This window comes from Procambarus clarkii, chromosome 66, assembly GCF_040958095.1.
Source record: "Procambarus clarkii isolate CNS0578487 chromosome 66, FALCON_Pclarkii_2.0, whole genome shotgun sequence".
NCBI lineage: Eukaryota > Metazoa > Arthropoda > Malacostraca > Decapoda > Cambaridae > Procambarus > Procambarus clarkii.
This window is the reverse complement of record NC_091215.1, coordinates 16,770,946-16,793,813: the sequence shown is the minus strand read 5'-3', so window position 1 is coordinate 16,793,813 and position 22,868 is coordinate 16,770,946. Positions and strand designations below refer to the sequence as shown.

General features: G+C 50.5%; 1 protein-coding gene across 1 annotated transcript in view; it reads right to left on the bottom strand.

Annotated features, from left to right (window-relative positions):
* LOC123769137 (protein unc-13 homolog 4B) overlaps positions 1–22,868 on the bottom strand; it is a 441,599-nt gene that overhangs the window by 14,242 nt on the left and 404,489 nt on the right. Inside the window, exon 18 of the mRNA XM_069309818.1 lies at positions 681–745. Coding sequence (XP_069165919.1) covers positions 681–745 — 65 coding nt within the window. The remainder of the gene's footprint in view (positions 1–680; positions 746–22,868) is intronic.

Here is a 22,868-nt window from a genome sequence, read left to right as displayed (position 1 = left end):
TTAATATACTGTACCTACAATTTTCTCTCATCTTTTTTTCATTTCATGCAATCTGTTATCATTTTTTGTCTATAATTTTGCAAGTATTTACCTCCTTAAAATTTTCTTAGATTAAGGACCTGCCCGAAACGCTGCGCGTGCTAGTGGCTTTACAAGACTGTAATTACCATATTTGTATCCTCACATTCCTTATGCACATTCTTGTATATGCATAAATAAATAAATAAATAAATAAACAAAACAAAGACATCATGTGAAACATAATACTCCGCAAAAGAACAACTCCACTTAGCTGACAGCATGAGGTAGGTGATGAGCCTAGCAGAGACTACAGACTGATCACACCCGGCAGAAGAGTGAGGGAGGAAAGTTGGCTGAGACCTCAGATGACCTTGGCTGCCTTCCACTAGCAGTCAGAGTGTTTACCACACAGCAATAATCATTTGCTTTATTTACTTATGGGGTGTCTAATTTCTTACACATAACCACCACTTTTGTTGAGCCTATACATTTTGGTGGGTTCTGTGGTTCATTTCTGAGTCCCTGCTCCCATCACTTCATAGTGTGTGCCTGATTCTGGTCTTGGCTTATACAAATCAAAGGATGGGTCCTAGAGGCTTAGAGACTCCAAGAAAACTAGTACTGTAATAGTACATGCATACATGAAAATTGAATCATACCTGCAGAAAGCTGCTAGCTTTCTTATCCCAAGTCCTGAACTTGAGTGCTTTTACGGAAGAGTAATCTGCAAGAGAAATATTTGTGTAAATGGTAATACATTATATATAAATAAATATGTAGTGGTTGCTCGGAACTCAGAATCTTGATAATCCCTGGGAAGCCTGAATGAAATATGATTTCATATGTTTTTGAGTAATTAAAATGACATTATAGTGTATTACAGACATTATGTGTATTTGTGCCTGTAGTAAACATAAAACCATTCTGACATGGCAAAAAAAACCAGCGTTGAATGTAATGAAACGCCATTTTCTGGGTGAGTCCCGGAGGCTCCCTGGAGCTATCCCAGGCTGATATGCTAATGTCAGACTTTGGCATCAGTCATGTGTATGGAGTTCTTAGGCCTACCGGGGACCACGGCCAGAACCGGGCCCCCTCAGAGAGGCAAGGGGAGCAATGGCCTATAGAAGCCCCCGTGTAGTTGGAAGCATTCTATGTCTGCCATCGACCGGAACAGGCACCCAGAAAGGTAAGCGCCCCAAAACAAACCCCTATTCTGGTTAAAATTGCTACCTAAAACCGAACTAGTGGATAGATCTCCCCAACCGAAAACAAGCAAACTAGTGTGACGTCACACACTGCCGCGCCGCTGTCTGCGCAGCTCCCCCCTCCCCGGGAGGGGGAAGGGGGAGCCCCAGACCCCCCGCGCCGGCTACCCACACCTCAGTTCTTGAGGCTGGATGTCAAAAACGCGAAAAAACGCCGACCGGAGGGAGGGAGGGATGCCGGGGAGCCTCCGGGACTCACCCAGAAAATGGCGTTTCATTACATTCAACGCTGGTTTTCTGGGGGGAGCCCCGTCGGCTCCCCGGAGCTAACTACCCAGAGACAGAAAAAAGAGGGACTTACCCGGGAGGCGGTCGTCGCTCACCCCTCAACTCGAAGCCGAGACAACTGGCTGCAACCGCCGACCCAAAGCAACACAGGCCCGACGAGGCCCAGGGACATTCACAAGGTAACGAGCAGCCAGGACCCTGTTCGACCGCCAAAATCCCCGCGCCCGAATGTCAGACCAAGACATATTCCCAAAGACGGCAGCAAGAGCCGCGAACTTACGAACGTCATGGGCACGGGGATAGACCGCAGGCTGGCTGGACCTAATAACCCTGCGGACGACCTGAGAGACCCGAACCCGCGAACAGGGAAGAAGGGAAACCGGATCAACCCACAGCGCGTCCCCGGACACAGAAGCTGTGGCGCGCAAATAACGGCGAAGCGCCGCAACCGGACACAAAACATGATGCACCCCCGGCCTGACCAACCAAGCATCAACCACCCATGGACCCCTCCGGAACGCAGCAGTCTCATTCTTCGCCAGAAAAGAAGGAGACGGCTGCAAACGAACAAAACTATCACCACGACCAAAAGAGCAGAAACCCCTGCGCCGGAGGAGAGCATGAAGCTCCCCTACCCGACCCCCAGAGGCCAAAGCCAACAAGAAAAGTGCCTTGGAAAAACAATCCTGGACCGAAGGGGCCACAACGAAACGAGGAGATGAAAGGAAAGCGAGCACTCTGTCCAAAGACCAGGACGGCTCAGGCGACGCATGAGCAGGCCGGAGGTGAAACAATGCACGAGACAGCTTGCGAAACGGCGCAGACGTAACATCGATACCGAAAGCAAGCTGAAGCGGCTCCGCCAGCGCCGCACGATACGAAGCGACAGTGTTAGGCATAAGATGACGGTCCTGAAACAACCACGAGAGGAAGGACAAGACCACCCGAACAGACAAGGAGCTAACACGACGAAGACGCAAAAAGAAACGGAAGGACCGCCAGGAAACTTCATACTGCCGCCGAGAAGAAGCCCTCAGGTGGGACACCAACAAGGAGGCCACCTGATCACCATAGAGATGATGATAGACTCGAGTCAAAAAAACCATACGCGAAGACTCGAGGAGAAGATCGAACCAGCTACGTGACGTACCGGCCCGATCTGCTGAAAGAGGCGGAGCCGCGGGAAAACCCTCGGGTTCGGACACCGAGCAACCAGCGCCTGAAACCAAGGCTGCGCCGGCCACCAAGGGGCCAGAAGGACAACTCTCCCCCGGTAAGTCTCTAAGCGAGTCAGGACCTGGAGCAACAGCCGAACCGGGGGAAAGAGGTACAGGAACCCCCACCTCGACCAGTCTAGCCGAAAGGCATCGACCCCAACGGCCTCGCAATCGGGGAAGGGCGCCGCATAAACGGGAAGACGCCGCGACCACGCCGACGCGAAGAGGTCCACCTCGGGGCGCCCGAACGTCTGGCAAAGCCAACGGAAGGACTCGTCGTCGACCGTCCACTCCGTGGAGAGGGGAACGAAGCGAGACAGGGCGTCGGCCAAGACGTTGGACACGCCCCGTATGTGAACCGCCAGGAGAGCCAAACCCCGAGAACTCAGCAGACGAGTCACCCGAAGCGACCAACCCCAAAGAGACAAGGACCGCATCGAACCCCCGCGGTTCAGGCAATGAACCACCGGAGAGCAGTCCGAATGGAGCCGAATCGTCGATCCGCGGGCCACCCGAATCCTCCCCAGAGCAAACCACACCGCCGCGAACTCCCGCACCATACTGTGAGCTCGACGGAAGGACGGATCCCAACGCCCCTGGCCGGCCTGGTGAGCACTGGTCACAACACCCCAGCCGAGAGACGACGCATCCGTGTACACATCGAGCGAGGGCTCGGGTAGGCGCCAAGGCACTGAACCCCGAAAAACCCGAAGAGGAAGCCGGTGACGCAGCAACCGACGCAAGTCCCCCGGGGGTCGAACTCTGCGATCGCGAGAGAGGCGGAAGGGGGAACCCCGAAGGAACCAGAACAGCCGTCGAAGCCAAACCCGACCCGGCGGGTAGACCACCATCGCGAAGTTCAGGTTCCCGCACAGCCCCTCGAGCAACCGCCGGGTGACCCGAGGGCCCTCCAGAAACAGACGAAGGCGGGACCGCAGCCGCAGGAGAGACTCCGGAGGGAGAGACAAAGAGGCGGTTCGAGAGTCCCACACGAGACCCAGCCAAGTCCGAACCTGAGAGGGAACCAGATGGGACTTCCTCCAGTTCACCAAGAACCCGAACCCGGCGAGCTGGGAAAGAACCAAATCCCTGGCTAGCAAGCAAGCTGACTGGCTGGGAGCCCAAACCAGCCAGTCGTCGAGGTAGGCCAACACCCGAACACCTAGGAGACGCAAACGAGCCACCACAACCCATGTAAGGCGTGTGAACACGCGAGGTGCCAGGTTCAACCCGAACGGGAGACAACGAAAGCGGTAACTCAGACGCCCCACTACAAAACCGAGCCAGTCCCTGAACCGCGGATGAATCGGGACATGCCAATAAGCGTCCCGGAGGTCCAGGGACACCATCCAAGCTCCCGGCTCCAAGAGGAGCCGAACCTGAGACAGTGTAGTCATCCGAAAGGAGGGGCAATGAACCCAGGGGTTCAGACGGGACAAGTCCAGAATGAACCGCAGGTCCGCGCAGTCCCGTTTCGGAACTGGAAACAGACGGGAAACCCATCTGAGGGACGACGTCGTTTCGACGACGCCCAAGCGTACCCACTCCAAGACGACTCGACAGAGCGCAGGGGAAGAAGCCTGCCCTGCCAGCCCCGACCCCCCAAAGGGGGGAGGGGCCACCCAACGCCACCGCAGGCCGCGAGACACGACCCGAAAGGCCCACGAATCGTGGGACCAGGCGCGGGCGAACAGCGCAAGCCGCCCCCCCATCGCCCCGTCAAGGGGGCAAACCGCGAAAGGGCCGGCGACCCTTACGAGACCCAGAACCCCGCACAGCGCGAACACCGCGCCGACCAGACGAGGGAGGGTCCGCAGGAGGAGCCAACCCCAAACCTGACACCAGAGGCCTACCACGACGAGAGGAACCCCGAGCCCTGGCACGACCTTTCCGGGAAGACCCACCCCGGGACCCCCGGAAAACCAACAAGTCCGACATCGGACGACAAGCCGCCGACGCAGCCTGAATAAACTGCGCCACGGCCGACTCCCCAAACAGGAGAGGACAAAAAGGTGAAGAACGCCTAAGAGCCAGAGCCCAAGCAGATTCCACGGAGGAACCCAGCACCGCCTGCCGACACGCGAGACGGGAAGCATAGAACAGGGAAACCGCATCCCGCAAAATCGGCGTGAACAGCTTCAACAAGGCAGCCGACGAACGCGCAGCCGAGGACAAGGTGCCGGACCCAGGGACGGACCCAAGCGTCCCCACATCCTCCACGAGCCAATCCGAAGACAGCTCCAGGAGGGAAAAGAACCGCAAGGCCGAACACAAAAGGCCCCGGGCGCGCAAGTCCTCCGCCACGAGCGCCGCCGAAAGGGAGGGAACCTGCACATGGAGCTGAATAACGCCCACATCGCGGGGAAGGGCAGGGGCAAACAAGCACTCATTCAGGTACTCAAGTTTACCCCCCAGGAAAACCTGAAGCACCGTGGAAGCTTCCCGCCACTCCAGCGTGCGGGAACGACAGAAGGAATGCCAGGAATCCAGACCAAACAAGGGGCAGTCTGCTAGCCAGGACGACTCCGGAACCTCGTAACGGAGCCAGAAAGGGAACGAAGTTCCAAACCTGAACGTGGACGGATCCATTTCCGAGGCATAATCCGGGTCACGCAGGAGGTAAGCTGCAAAGGCCGCTCGCACCACACCAGGTTGGATGCGATAAGCCGAAAACCTCCGGAAGGACGGAACCGACGTACCCGGGGGAACACGGAACCGAACCCGGGGAGGGGCCGACACCAAATCCAACTCGTACGCAGAGGGGGGAAAAGAAAACCCCACTCCTTGTAACAATAAGCCCCGCTCAGTGGGAAGAAAAACCCAGGCGGGGTCCAGCGGGGCCCAAGGCCCCCAAGTCAGCCCCTCCCCAGCCTCGAGGTCCGTCACCACAGGACCCGAGGCCGAGTCCTCTCCCCAAGCCCCGACCCCACAAGACAAGGACGGAGCAGCCGGAAAAGCTGGAGGAAGGGGGGCCCACTGGTCAGACCCTGAAGCTTCGGCCGGGAGACAAGACTCGAATGCCTCTGCCGCCCCCCCGGAAGGGGCAACCCCCGAAGCTGCCCGAGTCTCGAGATCAAGTAACCCCTGCTCCGACCCCGAAACCCTCAGACGCTTCGGGGCCGGAAGCAGGGGCGGGGGACCAGAACGAACAGAAGGGGAAGGACGAGGAGGTGCGGACTGAACCAGGATCGAAGCGACCCCCACCCCCAAGTCCGGGTCTCGAAAAGCAAAGCGGGGCAGCCCCGGGGCATCCGGGGAAGCAACCAACCGAGCGCGTTGCAACAGACGAAACCTAGACTGCAACGCACGTGCCGCCCGTACCCGAATAGAATCATCAGAGGATTGGGTAAATTGAGTCACAAGCCAGCAGCAACACTCACAGGACTCAGGGTCGAAAGTATCACCGACCCAACAGGCAGCGTGGCAGAGGCAAAAACAATGAGGGTCACCCTGAGACAAGGGGACCGAGCAACCCTCAAACTCGCACACAGCGAGTGGGGACTCCGGGGTCACATCCATCGGACCCACGCGCCCCCTAGGGGATTCCCAGGGTCCTGAGCGTTTACTTTAAGAGGACTTGCGCTCAGGTAGTCCCAGGCAGGGTGCTGCAAACCGGCGCCCAAAACTACCAAGCAAACTTCTAAAGCTGAACCCCAGGGACGTGTACACTCACGGGGACCTAGCAGGGGGCGCCACCGAGGAGAACAGTGGAAGGGCAAAAACAAACTGAATAAAAGGACAGAACCCCCCACCAGGCAAAAACAAAAAGAAAAACAAAACCCCGCAAGAGGACAGCGAACCCCAAGGAACAGAGCCGGCCGCGATGTCGGGAAATACAAGCTGAGCAGCACCCTGCGCCCCTTACCAGTGCAAACTGCCTCTTACCTGCCGGTAACAAGGGAGAACAGAACACCCAAGAGCCCAACAGGCGGCCGAAAAACCGAAAGGTAAAACGGACCAGCAGAGGCAGACCCCAAGGAGCCTGTGGAAGGTGGCCCCAAGCCCCAAGGGCAGTACTTACAGGGCACCTAGGGAAGGCAGCCCTAGGCGCATGCAGCCCGAGTACTGAAGATAACTCCTGGCTCTCGCACCCACAAAACTAACACCACACGCAAAGCACAGTGCAGTAGCGACACCGGAGCCAGAGCACACGACCATCGCCTATAGCATCAGCCTCAAGAACTGAGGTGTGGGTAGCCGGCGCGGGGGGTCTGGGGCTCCCCCTTCCCCCTCCCGGGGAGGGGGGAGCTGCGCAGACAGCGGCGCGGCAGTGTGTGACGTCACACTAGTTTGCTTGTTTTCGGTTGGGGAGTTCTATCCACTAGTTCGGTTTTAGGTAGCAATTTTAACCAGAATAGGGGTTTGTTTTGGGGCGCTTACCTTTCTGGGTGCCTGTTCCGGTCGATGGCAGACATAGAATGCTTCCAACTACACGGGGGCTTCTATAGGCCATTGCTCCCCTTGCCTCTCTGAGGGGGCCCAGTTCTGGCCGTGGTCCCCGGTAGGCCTAAGAACTCCATACACATGACTGATGCCAAAGTCTGACATTAGCATATCAGCCTGGGATAGCTCCGGGGAGCCGACGGGGCTCCCCCCAGAAATTATATTTATTTATTTATTTATTTATATACTAGAAGGTACATTGGGTTTATGAGAATACATAGCATAGTATTTACAATCTTGTAAAGCCACTAGTACGCGCATCGTTTCGGGCAGGTCCTTAATCTAACAGATAATTTTAAGTAGGTAAATTCTAGCAGAATTAATAAAATGATAACAGACACATTGCAAGAAAAAAATGAGATGAGGTAGATTAGCACATTGGTATATTAAAGCTCTGATTGATTACATTGACAGCTTGATTGGTAAATTTAAACAAGATTAATAGACACCATACAGCAGATTGATAGCACATATAAGAAGACAGCAATGATCACAATGGTAAAGATGTTCGGATTGGGTACATAAGGATTGGGAGATTGGGTAGCAATAGATACAGTGCAATTTTAAAGCAAAAGGTAAAAAACTATGAAGATGAAATTAGGTACTTTTTAGTATTGTTTTTGAATGACACAAAAGTTGGACAGCTTTTCAATTCAATAGGGAGTGAGTTCCATAGACTGGGTCCCTTTATTTGCATAGAGTGTTTACGCAGATTAAGTTTGACTCTGGGGATATCAAAGAGATATTTATTTCTGATGTGGTGATAATGGGTCCTATTACATCTGTCCAAGGAGAGTTTCAGAGCAGGATTTGCATTTAAGAACAGGGTTTTGTAAATGTAGTTGACACAAGAGAATTTGTGGAGTGAGATTATGTTTAGCATGTTTAGGGAGTTAAACAAGGGGGCTGAGTGTTGTCTGAAGGCAGAATTTGTTATTATTCTGATAGCAGATTTTTGCTGGGTGATGATGGACTTGAGGTGGTTTGCAGTGGTTGAACCCCATGCACAGATACCATAATTAAGATAGGGATAGATAATATATAGAGAGATATATTATAGAGAGATGAGAGCAGAGTTAGGTACATAATATCTGATTTTGGAGAGTATACCAACTGTTTTAGAGACTTTTTTAGTTATGTGTGGGTGCTGAAGTTGAGTCTTTTGTCTAGGAATAGGCCAAGAAACTTTCCATCATTTTTATTGCTAATGTTTACATTGTCTATCTGAAGCTGAATTGCATTTGTAGATTTGCTTCCAAATAAGATGTAGTAGGTCTTTTCTATGTTAAGTGTTAGTTTGTTGGTTGATATCCATAAGTGGACTTTTTTTTAGTTCATTATTAACAACATTATTTAGTGTATGTGGGTTGGGGTTAGAGTAGATGAGGGTAGTATCATCAGCAAACAAAATAGGTTTCAGAATGTTAGAGACATTAGGCAGATCATTGATGTATATAAGAAATAGGAGAGGTCCCAAGATGCTGCCCTGTGGCACTCCAATGGTTATTGGTAGAGTGGGAGAGGTTATATTATTGATGGCTACACATTGGTGTCTATCACTAAGATAGGATTGGATATAGTCCAGTGCATGGCCTCGGATTCCATAATGATGGAGTTTACGTAAGAGGTAATTGTGATTAATAGTATCAAAGGCCTTTCTCAGGTCAATGAAGAGTCCAATCGGAAACTCATTTTTGTCAAGGGCTGAGTAAATTATATCAAGCAGACTAATAATTGCATCGTTGACACTCTTTTGGGAGCGGAAGCCAAATTGACAGGGGCTAAGAATGTCGAATTTTATGAGATAGGAGTAGAGCTGTTTGTAGATAATTTTTTCAAACATTTTTGATAGTATGGGTAAGTTAGATATTGGTCTATAATTGTTTATATCTGCCGGATTACCTCCTTTATGAACTGGTGTTACTCTTGCTTTTTTAAGGATATCAGGGAAGGTATGACACTCAAGGGATTTGTTGAACAGCAGAGCTATAGGTGGCGCAAGGGCATGGGAGGCGCTCTTTTATACAATGGATGGGATTTCACTGATGTTCCCAGCATTGGTTTTTAGTGAGTGTAAGATGGACACAACATCTGTCGGGCTGACTGGTGAAAGGAGAAGAGAGTTTGGATAACTGCCTGAGAGATATGTGTTGATATGTGTCTGAGTCTGTGGGATTTTACTGGCAAGGTTAGCACCAACCGATGAAAAGAAGCTATTAAATTCATTCGCCATTTCTAAATCAGTTGACGGTGTAAGGCCATCCTTAGAGAGTGTTATCTGGTTGTGGGAGTGTTGTTTAGTTTCTAGGATATTAGAGATGGTATTCCATGTGCTTTTCATGTTGCCTTTTGCTTCTTTGAATCTAGTCTCATAATATGAAAGTTTATAGACCAGTTGCACTAACATACAACATAATAGAAGTATTTGAGAGAGTGATCAGGAGTCAGGTCACCAGATTCATGGCAACCAATGACCTCCTCAACCCAGGCCAATGTGGATTTAGAGCGGGAAGAGGAGGGAGGGAATCGAAGTAGCCTCACTGTGTGTGGCAGCCACTCTTGTTTTGCTCACCATACTAGCTTTGTGGTTCGCTATGGTGAACACATATGTACATGGGTATATACATTGTGTGTATGTACCCATGTACATATGTGTGTAGTATTGTGGGAGGAGGAATTTTGGTGCGGGAGGGAGGGAGGGGAGGGAGAGAATTGAGGTAGCCTCACTGTGTGTGGCAGCCACTCTTGTTTTGCTCACCATACTAGCTTCGTGGTTCCCTATATACAATGTGTGTATATAGTGTAATAACAGCAACAGGAGTATCTTGGGAGGAGCTATTTTGGTGAGGGAGGTGATGTTGTAATTGTAGCGTCATCTGCTGTGTGATTTCTCATGCAGTGTATGGTAGCCACTGTACTGTTTGGACACAGTACCAGCTTACTTGCATAGTTCTGGTGAATAAAACATGTAGATAGGTATACATAACATGTGTAAATAGTGTAATAAAAACAATAACAGTATGGTGGGAGGAGCAATGTTGGCGAGTAAGGTGTAAGGAGTTAGCTAGGTGTTGGAGGAGTGAGGGAGGACTGGCAGGGTGTGGCAGCTCACACTTAGGGAGTTCTGAGTGTGTTGATGGTGAATGTATATAGTGTGTGATAGTGTATAGTGTGAAAATATGTTGTAAATATACATAAATGAACATGAAACATTGGTGTAATTACCTAAGTGTAATTACCTAAGTGTAGTTACAGGATGAGAGCTACGCTCGTGGTGTCCCGTCTTCCCAGCACTCTTTGTCATATAACGCTTTGAAACTACTGACGGTCTTGGCCTCCACCACCTTCTCACTTAACTTGTTCCAACCGTCTACCACTCTATTTGCGAAGGTGAATTTTCTTATATTTCTTCGGCATCTGTGTTTAGCTAGTTTAAATCTATGACCTCTTGTTCTTGAAGTTCCAGGTCTCAGGAAGTCTTCCCAGTCGATTTTGTCAATTCCTGTTACTATTTTGTATGTAGTGATCATATCACCTCTTTTTCTTCTGTCTTCTAGTTTTGGCATATTTAATGCTTCTAACCTCTCCTCGTAGCTCTTGCCCTTCAGTTCTGGGAGCCACTTAGTAGCATGTCTTTGCACCTTTTCCAGTTTGTTGATGTGCTTCTTAAGATATGGGCACCACACAACAGCTGCATATTCTAGCTTTGGCCTAACAAAAGTCAAGAACAATTTCTTTAGTATATCGCCATCCATGTATTTAAATGCAATTCTGAAGTTAGAAAGCATAGCATAGGCTCCTTGCACAATATTCTTTATGTGGTCCTCAGGTGATAGTTTTCTATCTAGAACCACTCCTAGATCTCTTTCTTTATCAGAATTCTTTAAAGATTTCTCACATAATATATAGGTTGTGTGGGGTCTATGTTCTCCTATTCCACATTCCATAACATGACATTTATTAACATTAAATTCCATTTGCCAAGTGGTGCTCCATATACTTATTTTGTCCAGGTCTTTTTGAAGGGCATGACAGTCATCTAAATTTCTTATCCTTCCTATTATCTTAGCATCATCAGCAAACATGTTCATATAATTCTGTATACCAACTGGTAGGTCATTTATGTACACAATAAACATCACTGGTGCAAGAACTGAACCCTGTGGTACTCCACTTGTGACATTTCTCCATTCTGATACATTGCCTCTGATTACTGCCCTCATTTTTCTATCAGTCAGAAAATTTTTCATCCATGATAGAAGCTTACCTGTCACCCCTCCAATATTTTCCAGTTTCCAGAACAACCTCTTATGTGGAACTCTGTCGAAAGCCTTTTTTAGGTCCAGATAGATGCAGTCAACCCAACCATCTCTTTCCTGTAATATCTCTGTGGCTCGATCATAGAAACTGAGTAAATTCGATACACAGGATCTTCCAGATCGAAAACCATACTGTCTGTCTGATATTATATCATTTCTCTCTAGGTGTTCTACCCATTTAGTTTTGATTAGTTTTTCCAATACTTTCACTATTACACTTGTCAATGATACAGGTCTATAATTGAGGGGGTCTTCCCTGCTGCCACTTTTGTAGATTGGAACTATGTTAGCCTGTTTCCACCCGTCTGCTACGATTCCTGTACACAGGGATGCCTGAAAGATCAGGTGAAGTGGAATGCTGAGCTCAGATGCACATTCTCTCAGAACCCATGGTGAAACGCCATCTGGGCCAGCTGCTTTGTTCTTACCGAGCTCCTTGAGCATTTTTTCCACTTCGTCTCTAGACACCTCTATGTGTTCTATGTTGTTCTCTGGAATTCTTATTGTATCTGGTTCCCTAAAGATTTCATTTTGTACAAACACACTTTGGAACTTTTCGTTTAGTGTTTCACACATTTCCTTTTCATCTTCCGTGAATCTATTTCCCATTTTCAACCTCTGAATATTATCCTTTACCTGCAATTTGTTGTTTATGAATTTATAGAATAGACCTGGTTCTGTTTTACATTTGTCCGCAATCCCTTTTTCAAAATTTCTTTCTGCCTCTCTCCTCACTGCCGTGTAGTTGTTTCTCGCATCTTTGTATCGCTGGTATGTTTGGGGGTTCGGCCTCTTCCTGTATTGATTCCATTTTTGTGTCTTTCGGTCTCTAGCCCTCTCGCAATTTCTATTGAACCAATCCTGTTTCCTAGTTCTGCATCTCTGTTTTGGTATAAATTTTTTTGTGCCTTTATCATATATTTCACAAAACTTGCCATACATCTCATTCACTTCCTTGCCTAGCATCAAGTCTGTCCAATTATACTCACTAAAAAAATTTCTAAGGTCACCATAATGTCCTCTCCTGAAGTCTGGTTTTTCAACTGCTTCAACCTCCTTATTTTCTTCCAGCTTATAACGCATTGCATACTTTATTCCCAAAAAGACATGGTCACTTTTACCCAAGGGAGGAAGGTACTGAATGTCAAATATCTCTTCCTCCTTCCTGGTAAATATCAAATCTAGCATGGAGGGAACGTCCCCTTCCCTCATCCTCGTAGCTTGTTTAACATGTTGATACAAGAATGTTTCCAGGATGAGGTCTACAAATTTACAGGTCCAAAAATCTTCTGTTTTAGCTTCATATGCTTCCCAGTCTATGGATTTCAAGTTGAAGTCACCGACTATCAACAGTCGTGATCTATCGTTATCCGCTCTCGCTATAATCTCTCTCATTATTGTTATAAGACCTTCACGTTTACTATCTAGCTCCTCCTTTGACCATGTGCTGCTTGGCGGTGGACTATATGCATTTATCATCATTAGTTTATCATCCTCATAGCAGATCTCTAGTGCTATTATGTCAACTTCTTGTGGATTGGCAGTCATTATTTCCTTCACCTTTAGGTGTTCTTTTACCAGCACAGCAACGCCACCGCCTTTCCTAATTTTTCTGTCCCGTCTCCAAATTGAGTAGCCCCTTGGGAATATGACCTCATTTAAAATTACATCTTCAAGTTTTGTCTCCGTGAGTGCAACAATGTCTGGTGTCTGCAGCTGTATTACATCACTTAACTCCAGTATCTTCGATCTCACTCCATCTATGTTGGTGTATGCAATCTTCAGGAACTTGTTCCCCCTCTCCTTATTCTTCACTCCCCCTCTCTCTATTGATTTTGTTGGTTTGCCTTTATGTACCACTTTACTGGTTTGCCTACCCCTATCACTTTGTAGAAAAAAGAATTTATTTCTTCTTCATTCCTGCTCTCATTTAAATGTTTTGCCTCGGCGAGGTTCAGTTTCAGCTTCTCTCTATCTTCTTTTGAAAGATCTCGTCTTAATGACCACCCTTTCCCATCCTCATCCCTTTGCAATTTTCTAGCATTCCTTAGTACTTCTTCCATCTGTTTGGCACCGTTTAGGGTGATCCTCAAAGGTCGATCTTTCCCTTTTACGTACCTGCCTATTCTCCTGTAGTCGCACACATTCTCTCTGTTTGTAAGACCTTCCACGAGGCCAACAATTTTATCTACTACTTTAGCTTCTTCTACAGCTCTTTCTGACCTAGATGTTATCGCCTTTTCTTTGCAGCCAAAAATGATCAGGGACTTACTCCGATCAACTGTGTTTTGCACCAACTTCGGGTTAGATGCCAATTCTTTCCTCACTTCTAGCCTAATGTTTGTTTTATCTTGGTTGCTGCAGTGTTTGACTTCCTTTACTGCTTCTTCTATTTTTTCCTTCTCCTTGGCCACTTGTGCATAAGTGAGTTGCATATCTTTCTTGCACTGTTCTATTCCCTGTGTAACTTCCTCCATCTGTGCTGACAAAAGCTGTTTCTCCTGTTGAATTTCCTTGCCTAACCTATTGTAGTCATTTATGTTTAAATTTACTTTAACTTCTTCCAAAGCTATTTTTAAGAGTTTATTTTCTTCTTCCATGGCTTTGCAATTTGTTTCCAATTGATTCTTATCCTTGCGCAAGTCTTTCACTAAACCCTCAAGACATAAAACTTTGCTATTCAAATGGTCATTACTTTCTTTCAATTTACTAATTATTTCTACATGAGAGTTCACTATAGTATCTAAATTTACCAACTTGTTATGTAGACTACTAATATCAATGCTTTCTTCATTGAATCCCTCAAAATCAAGCTCTGTTTTGTTTTTCCCCTTGCCAGTGGCCATCTTGAATGTTCTTCTCTGCACTGTAAACACTAGGGCAACTTTTTCTCATCCGATTTTTCACTTCCCTTAGCACTTTCCTGTTATCTCACCTATTTTTCAAGAGCACTATACCTTTATGTTCTCTGGGACACCACTCACTACCATCAACCTGTACTACAATACTTAGGATTGTTGAAATATGCTGGAGCTCCTCTGCTGCAAGTGTTGACCCTAGGGGTGTCACCTTTTTTCCTTTTTTGTGAATAACAGTATGGGTGGGAGGAGGGGTGATGGTGCGTACAGTGTTGGAGGAGTGAGAAAGGACTGGCTGGGTGTGTGGCAGCTCACACTCACAGAGTTCTGAGTGTGTTTATGGTGTGTGTGTGTATGTAGTGTATGATACTGTACAGTGTGTAAATAGATTCTATATATACATAAATTAGCATGATACATTGGAAATATGTGCTGGATATGTGTACACATGTGTCATGCACGTAACACAGTGTCTTCAGACAGTACGGATGTTGCACTGCCATAATATAGTGTGCGTGTCCATTATACATAGGATTGGCACAAAAAACAAAAAAAATGTATTTGGAACTGTGCAAAAAAATGAACACAAATATATTCGTGGCAACTCGTGCATCCTGCCTACTGGCCCCGGGAGCGTAAGCCACAGGCGACCAGGGAATGATGACGTCACGTGCAAACTTACAGACCCCATAGCATCCAAAGTAAGTACAATTTCCACCTTTTGTTACCATATCCATACTCAGGGAAGGGTTTTTGCCACTTTCAAAACAAAAACCAGGGTTGAATGTAATGAAACGCTATTTTCTGGGTGAGTCCTGGAGGCTCCCCGGAGCTATCCATGGCTAATATGGATACCCAAACTATTTTGCATCAGTCGATGTGGGTGGAGTTCGAGGCTTACCAGGGACCACGAGCCAGAACCTGGCCCCATCACAGAGGTAGTGGAAGCAATGACCCATAGAAATGCACATGTGATTTGGAGCATTCTATATCTTCCATCAACCGGGACAGGCACCCAGAAAGGTAAGCGCTACAAAACAAACCCCTATTCTAGTTAACAACGAAAATCATCAAACGAGTGGACAGAACTCCCCAAAAGAAAAGCGAACAAACAAGCATGACGTCACATGAGCCACGCCGCATGTCTGCATGCGCAGCTCCCCCCCTCTCCGGGAAGGGGAAGGGGGAGCCCCAGACTCTCGCGCCGGTGATCCCTGCCACAGTTCTGAGGCTGGATATAAAAAAACCAGCGTTGAATGTAATGAAACGCCATTTTCTGGGTGAGCCCCGGAGGCTCCCTGGAGCTTATCGGGCTAATGTATGTTATATTAGACCGGGACATTAGCTAAGGAGTTCAGACCTACCAGGGACCACCGCCAGAACCTGGCCCCTTCAGAGAGGTTTCAAGGAGCAATGGCCCTGGAAAACCCCTTTGTGGTTGGGGTTTTCCTTATCTGCCATCGACCGGGGTTAGGCACCCAGAAAGGTAGGCATAACAAAACAAACCCCACATGGTAAAAAAAAAAAAACTAAACCAAAAACCGAACAGAGAAGTAGAAACTCCCTACAATCACAAGGAAACAAGCAAACAAACAAACATCACACTTTACTGCCGCGCCAATCGTCCACGCAGCCCTCCCCGCCATGAGAGGGGGAGGGGGGAGCCCCGGACCTACCGCTCCGGCTGCCAAGCTTCAGTTCAGAAGCTAAGCTTCAACCAACGTGAAAAAAACGCCGACCGGTGGGAGGGAGGGTTGCCAGGGAGCCTCCGGGGCTCACCCAGAAAATGGCGTTTCATTACATTCAACGCTGGTTTTCTGTGGGGGAGCCCCTACAGCTCCCTGGAGCTTCATACCCAAAGAGAAGGAAAAGAAAGGGCTAACCCAGGAGGCGGCCGCCACAAACTCTGCAATGCAAAGCCGAGACAACAGGTCGCAACCTGCAACCCAAAGCAACAAGAACGCACAGGAGCAGACGCACAAAGAATGGGCGGCCAAGAACCTGTGTGACTTTCAAATCCCTGCGCCCGAAATGAGCCCTAGACATCCCAACACAGCAGCAAAAGCTGCAAACGTCTGAACAGCACGGGCGCAAAGACAGACCGCAGGCTGGAAGAATGAAAAATCTGCGGACGACCTGGGAGACCCGAGCCCTGAAAACAGGGAACGAGGGGAACCGGATCAACCACAGCGCATCCTCAGACACGGTATGCCGGCAACAGCAAAAACACAACTGGACAACACAGGACGCACCCCCGGCCAAACCAATCAAGCATCAATACCCCAAGAACCCCTCCGGAAAGCAGCCGACTGGGCCGGCCACCAAGGAACCATAAGGAATGCTCTCGTGGGAGTGGGCTGCAACCGAGCCAGAACCCCAAGCAACAGCTGGACCGGGAGAAGAGGAACAGGTACCCCCACCTCGACCAGTCCTGGAAAAGCATCCACCGTGAATGCCTCGCAGGTGGGAAAGGGCGCCACATAAAATGGGTGACGCCTAGACCACGCTGACTCGAAGACGTCCATGGCCAGGAGTCCATACGTCCGACAGAGCCAACAAAATGAGTCGGCGACGACTGGCCAATCCGCGAAGAGAGGAATGAACCGAGACAGCTGTCCGCCAGGACGCAGGACACCCCAGACATGAACCTCACGGTTAGCCAAACCCCTGTGGTTCTGGCAAGAACCGCCAGAGACAGTTCGAACAGAGCTGAATGGTAGAGCACCGAGTGACCCAAACCCTCCGAAGCGCAAACCAGACAGCCACGAACTCCAGAACCATGCTGTGAGCCCGACGGACGGACAGACTCCACCAACCTCGGCCGACCTGGTGAACACTGGTCACAAAGCCCCAGCCGAGAGACGACCCGTCCGTGAAAACATCGAGTGAAGGCTCGGGGAGATGTCACGGCATGGAACCCCGAAAACCCCAAAGAGGAAGCTGGTGACGCAGCACCAACACAAGATCCCTGGAGGAACGAACCCAACAAATGCAAGAGGCGGAAGGGGAGTCTCCGAAGGAACCAAACAGACGCCGAAGCCAAACCCGACTCCGCGGGCAGACCAGCACGCCGAAGTTCAGACTCCCGCACAACCGCTCAAGCAACCACTGAGCAACCCGGGACCCCCCTCATGTACAGCCGAAGGCGGGACCACAGCCGCAGTAACACTTCTGGAGGGAAAGACAATGAGTGGCCCAATAGCCCTAAACAAGGCCCAGGTCTGAACCAGGGATGGAAACAGATGGAAAAGCCTCCAGATCACCAGGAAACCAAACCCGGCGATCTGGAAGGAACTATACCCCTGGCGAGCAGACAAGCGAACTGACTGGGAGCCCACACCAGCCAGTCGTCGAGGTAGGCCAGACACCGAATCTCAGACACAGACAGGGTACTAAGATCCGGTAAAGATGCAAAAAACCAGCGTTGAATGTAATGAAACGCCATTTTCTGGGTGAGCCCCGGAGGCTCCCTGGAGCTTATCGGGCTAATGTATGTTATGTTAGACCGGGACATTAGCTAAGGAGTTCAGACCTACCAGGGACCAGCGCCAGAACCTGGCCCCTTCAGAGAGGTTTCAGGGAGCAATGGCCCTGGAAAACCCCATATGGTTGGGGGTTTTCCTTATCTGCCATCGACCGGGGTTAGGCACCCAGAAAGGTAGGCGTAACAAAACAAACCCCACATGGTAAGAAACTACAACAAAAACCGAACAGAGAGGTAGAAAACTCCCTACAATCCCAAGGAAACAAGCAAACAAGCAAACATCACACTTTACTGCCGCGCCGATCGTCCGCGCAGCCCTCCCCACCCCGGGAGGGGGAGGGGGGAGCCCCGGACCTACCGCGCCGGCTGCCAAGCTCCAGTTCGGAAGCTAAGCTTCAACCAACGCGAAAAAACCGCCGACCGGTGGGAGGGAGGGTTTCCAGGGAGCCTCCGGGGCTCACCCAGAAAATGGCGTTTCATTACATTCAACGCTGGTTTTCTGTGGGGAGCCCCTACGGCTCCCTGGAGCTTCATACCCAAAGAGAAGGAAAAGAAAGGGCTAACCCGGGAGGCGGCCGCCACAAACTCTGCAACGCAAAGCCAAGACAACCGGTCGCAAACCTGCGACCCAAGGCAACAAGAACGCCCAAGAACAGACGCACATATGGATGGGCGGCCAAAAACCTGTGCGACCCACAAGTCCCTGCGCCCGAAATGAGCCCGAGACGTCACCAACACAGCAGCAATTGCTGCAAACGTCTGAACAGCACGGGCGCAAAGACAGACCGCAGGAAGAAGGAAAACACTGCGGACGACCTGGGAGACCCGAGCCCTGAAAACAGGGAACGAAGGAACCGGATCAACCACAGCGCATTCCCAGGCACGGTACGCCGGCAACAGCAAAAAGCACAACCGGACAACACAGGACGCACCCCCCGGCCAAACCAAACAAGTACTAATACCCCAAGAACTCCTCCGGAAAGCAGCCGTCTCGACCGTCGCCAGGACATAGAAAGGCTGCACACCAATAAAGCTACCACCAGTACCAAAGAGGAGGAAACTGAAACCGAAGGGGCTACCACAAACTGAGGGGAAGATAAGAAGGCACCCTGAACAAAGACCAGGATGGCTCAGGCGACTCATGAGCAGGCCGGAGGGTAAACAAAACGCGAGAAAACGTAATAAACGTCATACTGTCTCCAAGACGAAGCTCGCAGGTGGGACACCGTCAACAAAGCCACCTGAACACCATAGAAATGGTGATACCTGCGTCAAAATACCAGACGCGAAGAGCCAAAGAGAAGGCCGAACCAGTCACGGACAGGACCGATTCGGCCCGCTGAAAAAGGCGAAGCCTCAGGAAAAACGCCCCGGGTACGGACACCTATCAAGCAGCGTCTGAAAAGAAGGCAGGGCCGGCCACCATGGAACCATAAGGACTGTTCTCGCGGGAATGGGCTGCAACCGAGCCAGAACCCGAAGCAACAGCTGGACCGGGAGAAGAGGTACAAGTACCCCCCACCTCGACCAGGCCTGCTGAAAGCCTCCACCGTGAATTCCTCGCAGGTGGGAAGGGCGCCACAAAACGGGCGACGCCTAGACCACGCCGACCCGAAGACGTCCATGGCCAGGAGTCCATAAGCCCAACAGAGCCAACAAAACGAATCGGCGACGACTGGCCAACTCACGAAGAGGAAAGAACCGAGACAGCTGTCCACCAGGACGCAGGACACACCCCGGACACGAACCACACGGTTAACCAAACCCCCTGTGGTTCCGGCAAGAACCACCAGAGAACAGTCCAGAGCTGAATGGTAGAGTACCTAGTGACCCAAACCCTCCGAAGCGCAAACCAGACAGCCATGAACACCTGAACCGGGCTGAGAGCCCGACGGACAGACAGACTCCATCAACCTCGGCCGACCTGGTGAGCACAGGTCACAAAGCCCCAGCCGAGAGACGACCCGTCCGTGAACACATCGAGCGAAGGCTCGGGGAGGTGCCAAGGCACGGAACCCCGAAAACCCCAAAGAGGAAGCTGGTGACGCAGCACCAACACCAGATCCCCAGAGGAACCCAAGGAATGCAAGAGGCGGAAGGGGAGTCTCCGTAGGAACCAACCGACGCCGGAGCCAAACCCGACTCCGTGGACAGACAAGCACGCCGAAGTGCAAACTCCCGCACAACCGCCCAAGCAACCGCTGAGCAACCCGGGACCCCCTCCTGAACAGCCAAAGGCGGGACCACAGCCGCAGTAACACTTCCGGAGGGAAGACAATGAGGGGCCCAAGAGCCTGAAACAAGGCCCAGGTCCGAACCCGGGACGGAAACAGAAGGTAAAACCTCCAGATCACCAGGAAACCAAACCCAGCGATCTGGAAAGAACCATCCCCTGGCGAGCAGACAAGCGGACTGACTGGGAGCCCACTCCAGCCAGTCGTCGAGGTAGGCCAGACACCGAATCTCAGACGCAGACAGGGCACTAAGATCCGGTAAAGATGCAAAGAGTATACAAAGTGCCCTTTACAAAATAGGGAAGGCAATAAAAACAGCAAACCTGAAGCCCCACCACCAAAGCATTATACGACAATCATATTAAGACATATGACAATCATGATATGACAATATGACAATTATAATCAAAGCATTATATGACAGTGCTGGGAAGACAGGACACCACGAAAGTAGCAGCTCTCATCCTGTAACTACACTTAGGTAAGTACACAGGTAATTACCAACCGTGCTAGCCCCAGAAAAACTGGAGAGGAACGTGCCAAGAAGTGACCTGGAGGTCCAGGTCCACCATCCATGCACCCGGCCCTAACAGAATCCGAACAGGAGACAACAGTCCTCCGAGGAGGGCAGAGGATCCAGGGCGCAGACTGAAGTAGTGCAGAAGAACTGCAGACTGGAAAAGCTCATGACTGCAAAGAGCAGAGCGGGAAGCCCAGAAGGATGGGGCGGATCGACCACGCCCCACACACCCACGAAGAGGAAATGACGAAGCGCAGGGGAAGAAGCCCACCCCGCCAGCTCTGAACCCCCCCCCCAAGGGGGAGAAGCCGTCCTCCGACGCCAGCAGAGGCCGGAAGACAACCCAAAGCGCCCACCAACAGCGGGACCAAGCAAGAGGCAACAGAGCAAGCTGCTCCCCCAGCGCCCAGTCAACAGAGAAGGGAACAGAACCCCTTCAGAAAGAAAAAGTACACTACCGAAGTCATGAGGAGAGACTACGGGAATGAAACCACACTTCGCTGTTAGACGAAGTGAGGGGAGACCTGATCACCACATTCAAGATACCCAAGGGAATCGACAGGGTTGATAAGGACAGGCTATGTAACACAAGGGGCACACGCACTAGGGGACACAGGTGGAAACGGAGTACCCAAAAGAGCCACAGATAGAATTAAATTTTTTTTTTTTTTTTTTTTTTTTTTTTTTTTTATAGTGTCAGAATGGGAACAGGAAAGCACTAGGAAGTAATGTGGCGACTCCTCACACAAGTAACGAGGCTGACCCCCATACAATGTCACATGTAGACATGACAGAGCCCAAGAGGCACAGAAACCGATACACCTGTTGATGGACGGTTGAGAGGCAGGACCAAGGAGCCAGAGCTCAACCCCCACAAGCACAACTAGGTGAGGACATATATTGTAAAAGCACAAGCCGCCGACTAGTGGCAGAGAGCACTACGCCGGCCAGGCAAAGAAGGCACAAAACTGCATCAAAAAGGCCCACCTCGACAGCAAAACCACAAAGGCCCAGCACAACCACAACATGTGCCAAGACCCAAAAAGCTCAGTCTGCAAGCCAGGAAGACCCCGGAACCCCAAAAGGCAGAACCGGGTCACACGAGGAAACAAAGTCCCCTGAACCCACAAAAGGGGGCCCAAGAGGAAGAAACCTCCAGAACGAAACCAAGGAACCCAAAGGAACCCAGAATCGAACCAGGGGGAGCCCAAACCACCACATTTGCCGGCGGAGAACACCACTGAAAGGCAAAGCACAGACCCCAGCAGAACGCCCTGGGAAAACGGTCCCAACAGACCGAAAACCGAGGGGCAAGGTGTGGGAGCAAGCATACCAGCCAGGGGCACTGAGCCTAAACCCATAGGCTCAGACCCAAAATCAACACCCAAACGTTCCCAGAGGAACAGGCAACGGCAAGAAAACACCAGAAAAACAAAGAAACGACAACAGGAGAACAAAAACCCTGAAAATTTGTTGAAAACTCACCAGAGACGCTCGCTCGCACACCCAGACGCATGTAAACAAACCGCAACGCCGCCCTGGTGGCCACGCCGGGAAACCGGCAGACGAAAATGGCCGCCAGCAGGAGCTGTGACTGACGCTTAATACACAAAAACACGCCAGCAAATGTGGGAAGCTAGCAGACTGGAAGGGCGAAAAACGCCGCCCAACAGCAGAAAAACCCCTGAAGGGGCAAAACCGCCCCAGAACTGCTAGCAGGCAACCCCCACAGCCCCGGGAACCAACAACAGAGGCCCCGGGGCAGAGCCGTCCTCCAAGCCCTCCGCCCTGAAAGAAAAGCAAGAGTCCATGGGAAAGGCAACAAGAAAGGGCCGCTGGTAAGACCCAGAAGCCTTGGCAGGAGGCACAGGCTCAAACCTCCGTCCCCAACCCGAACGGGGCAGCCCCCGGAAACCGCCCGAGTCTCTGCCGCAACTAAACCCCGCCCCGACCCCGAAACACGCAGACGGTCCGGAGCCGGGAACATGGAGAGAAAGGGGCGAGCAGCACCTAACCAAACGGGGCGGCCACGGGGCATTCGAGTGGGAAACCAACCTAGCATGTTGCAGCAACCTAACCTAGCTTGCAACATGGATGCCGCTTGTACTCTGAACAGTAAGAACATCAGGAGAGTACTGGAGAACAAGCAGAGAATCACTCGCAAGACTCCGGGTCAAGGTGTCAGTGACCCAACAGGCAGCATGACGGAGGTAAAATTGGCGACTGTCACCCGGAGACAAGGGAACAGCAACCAACGATCCCGTACAAGACGGGTT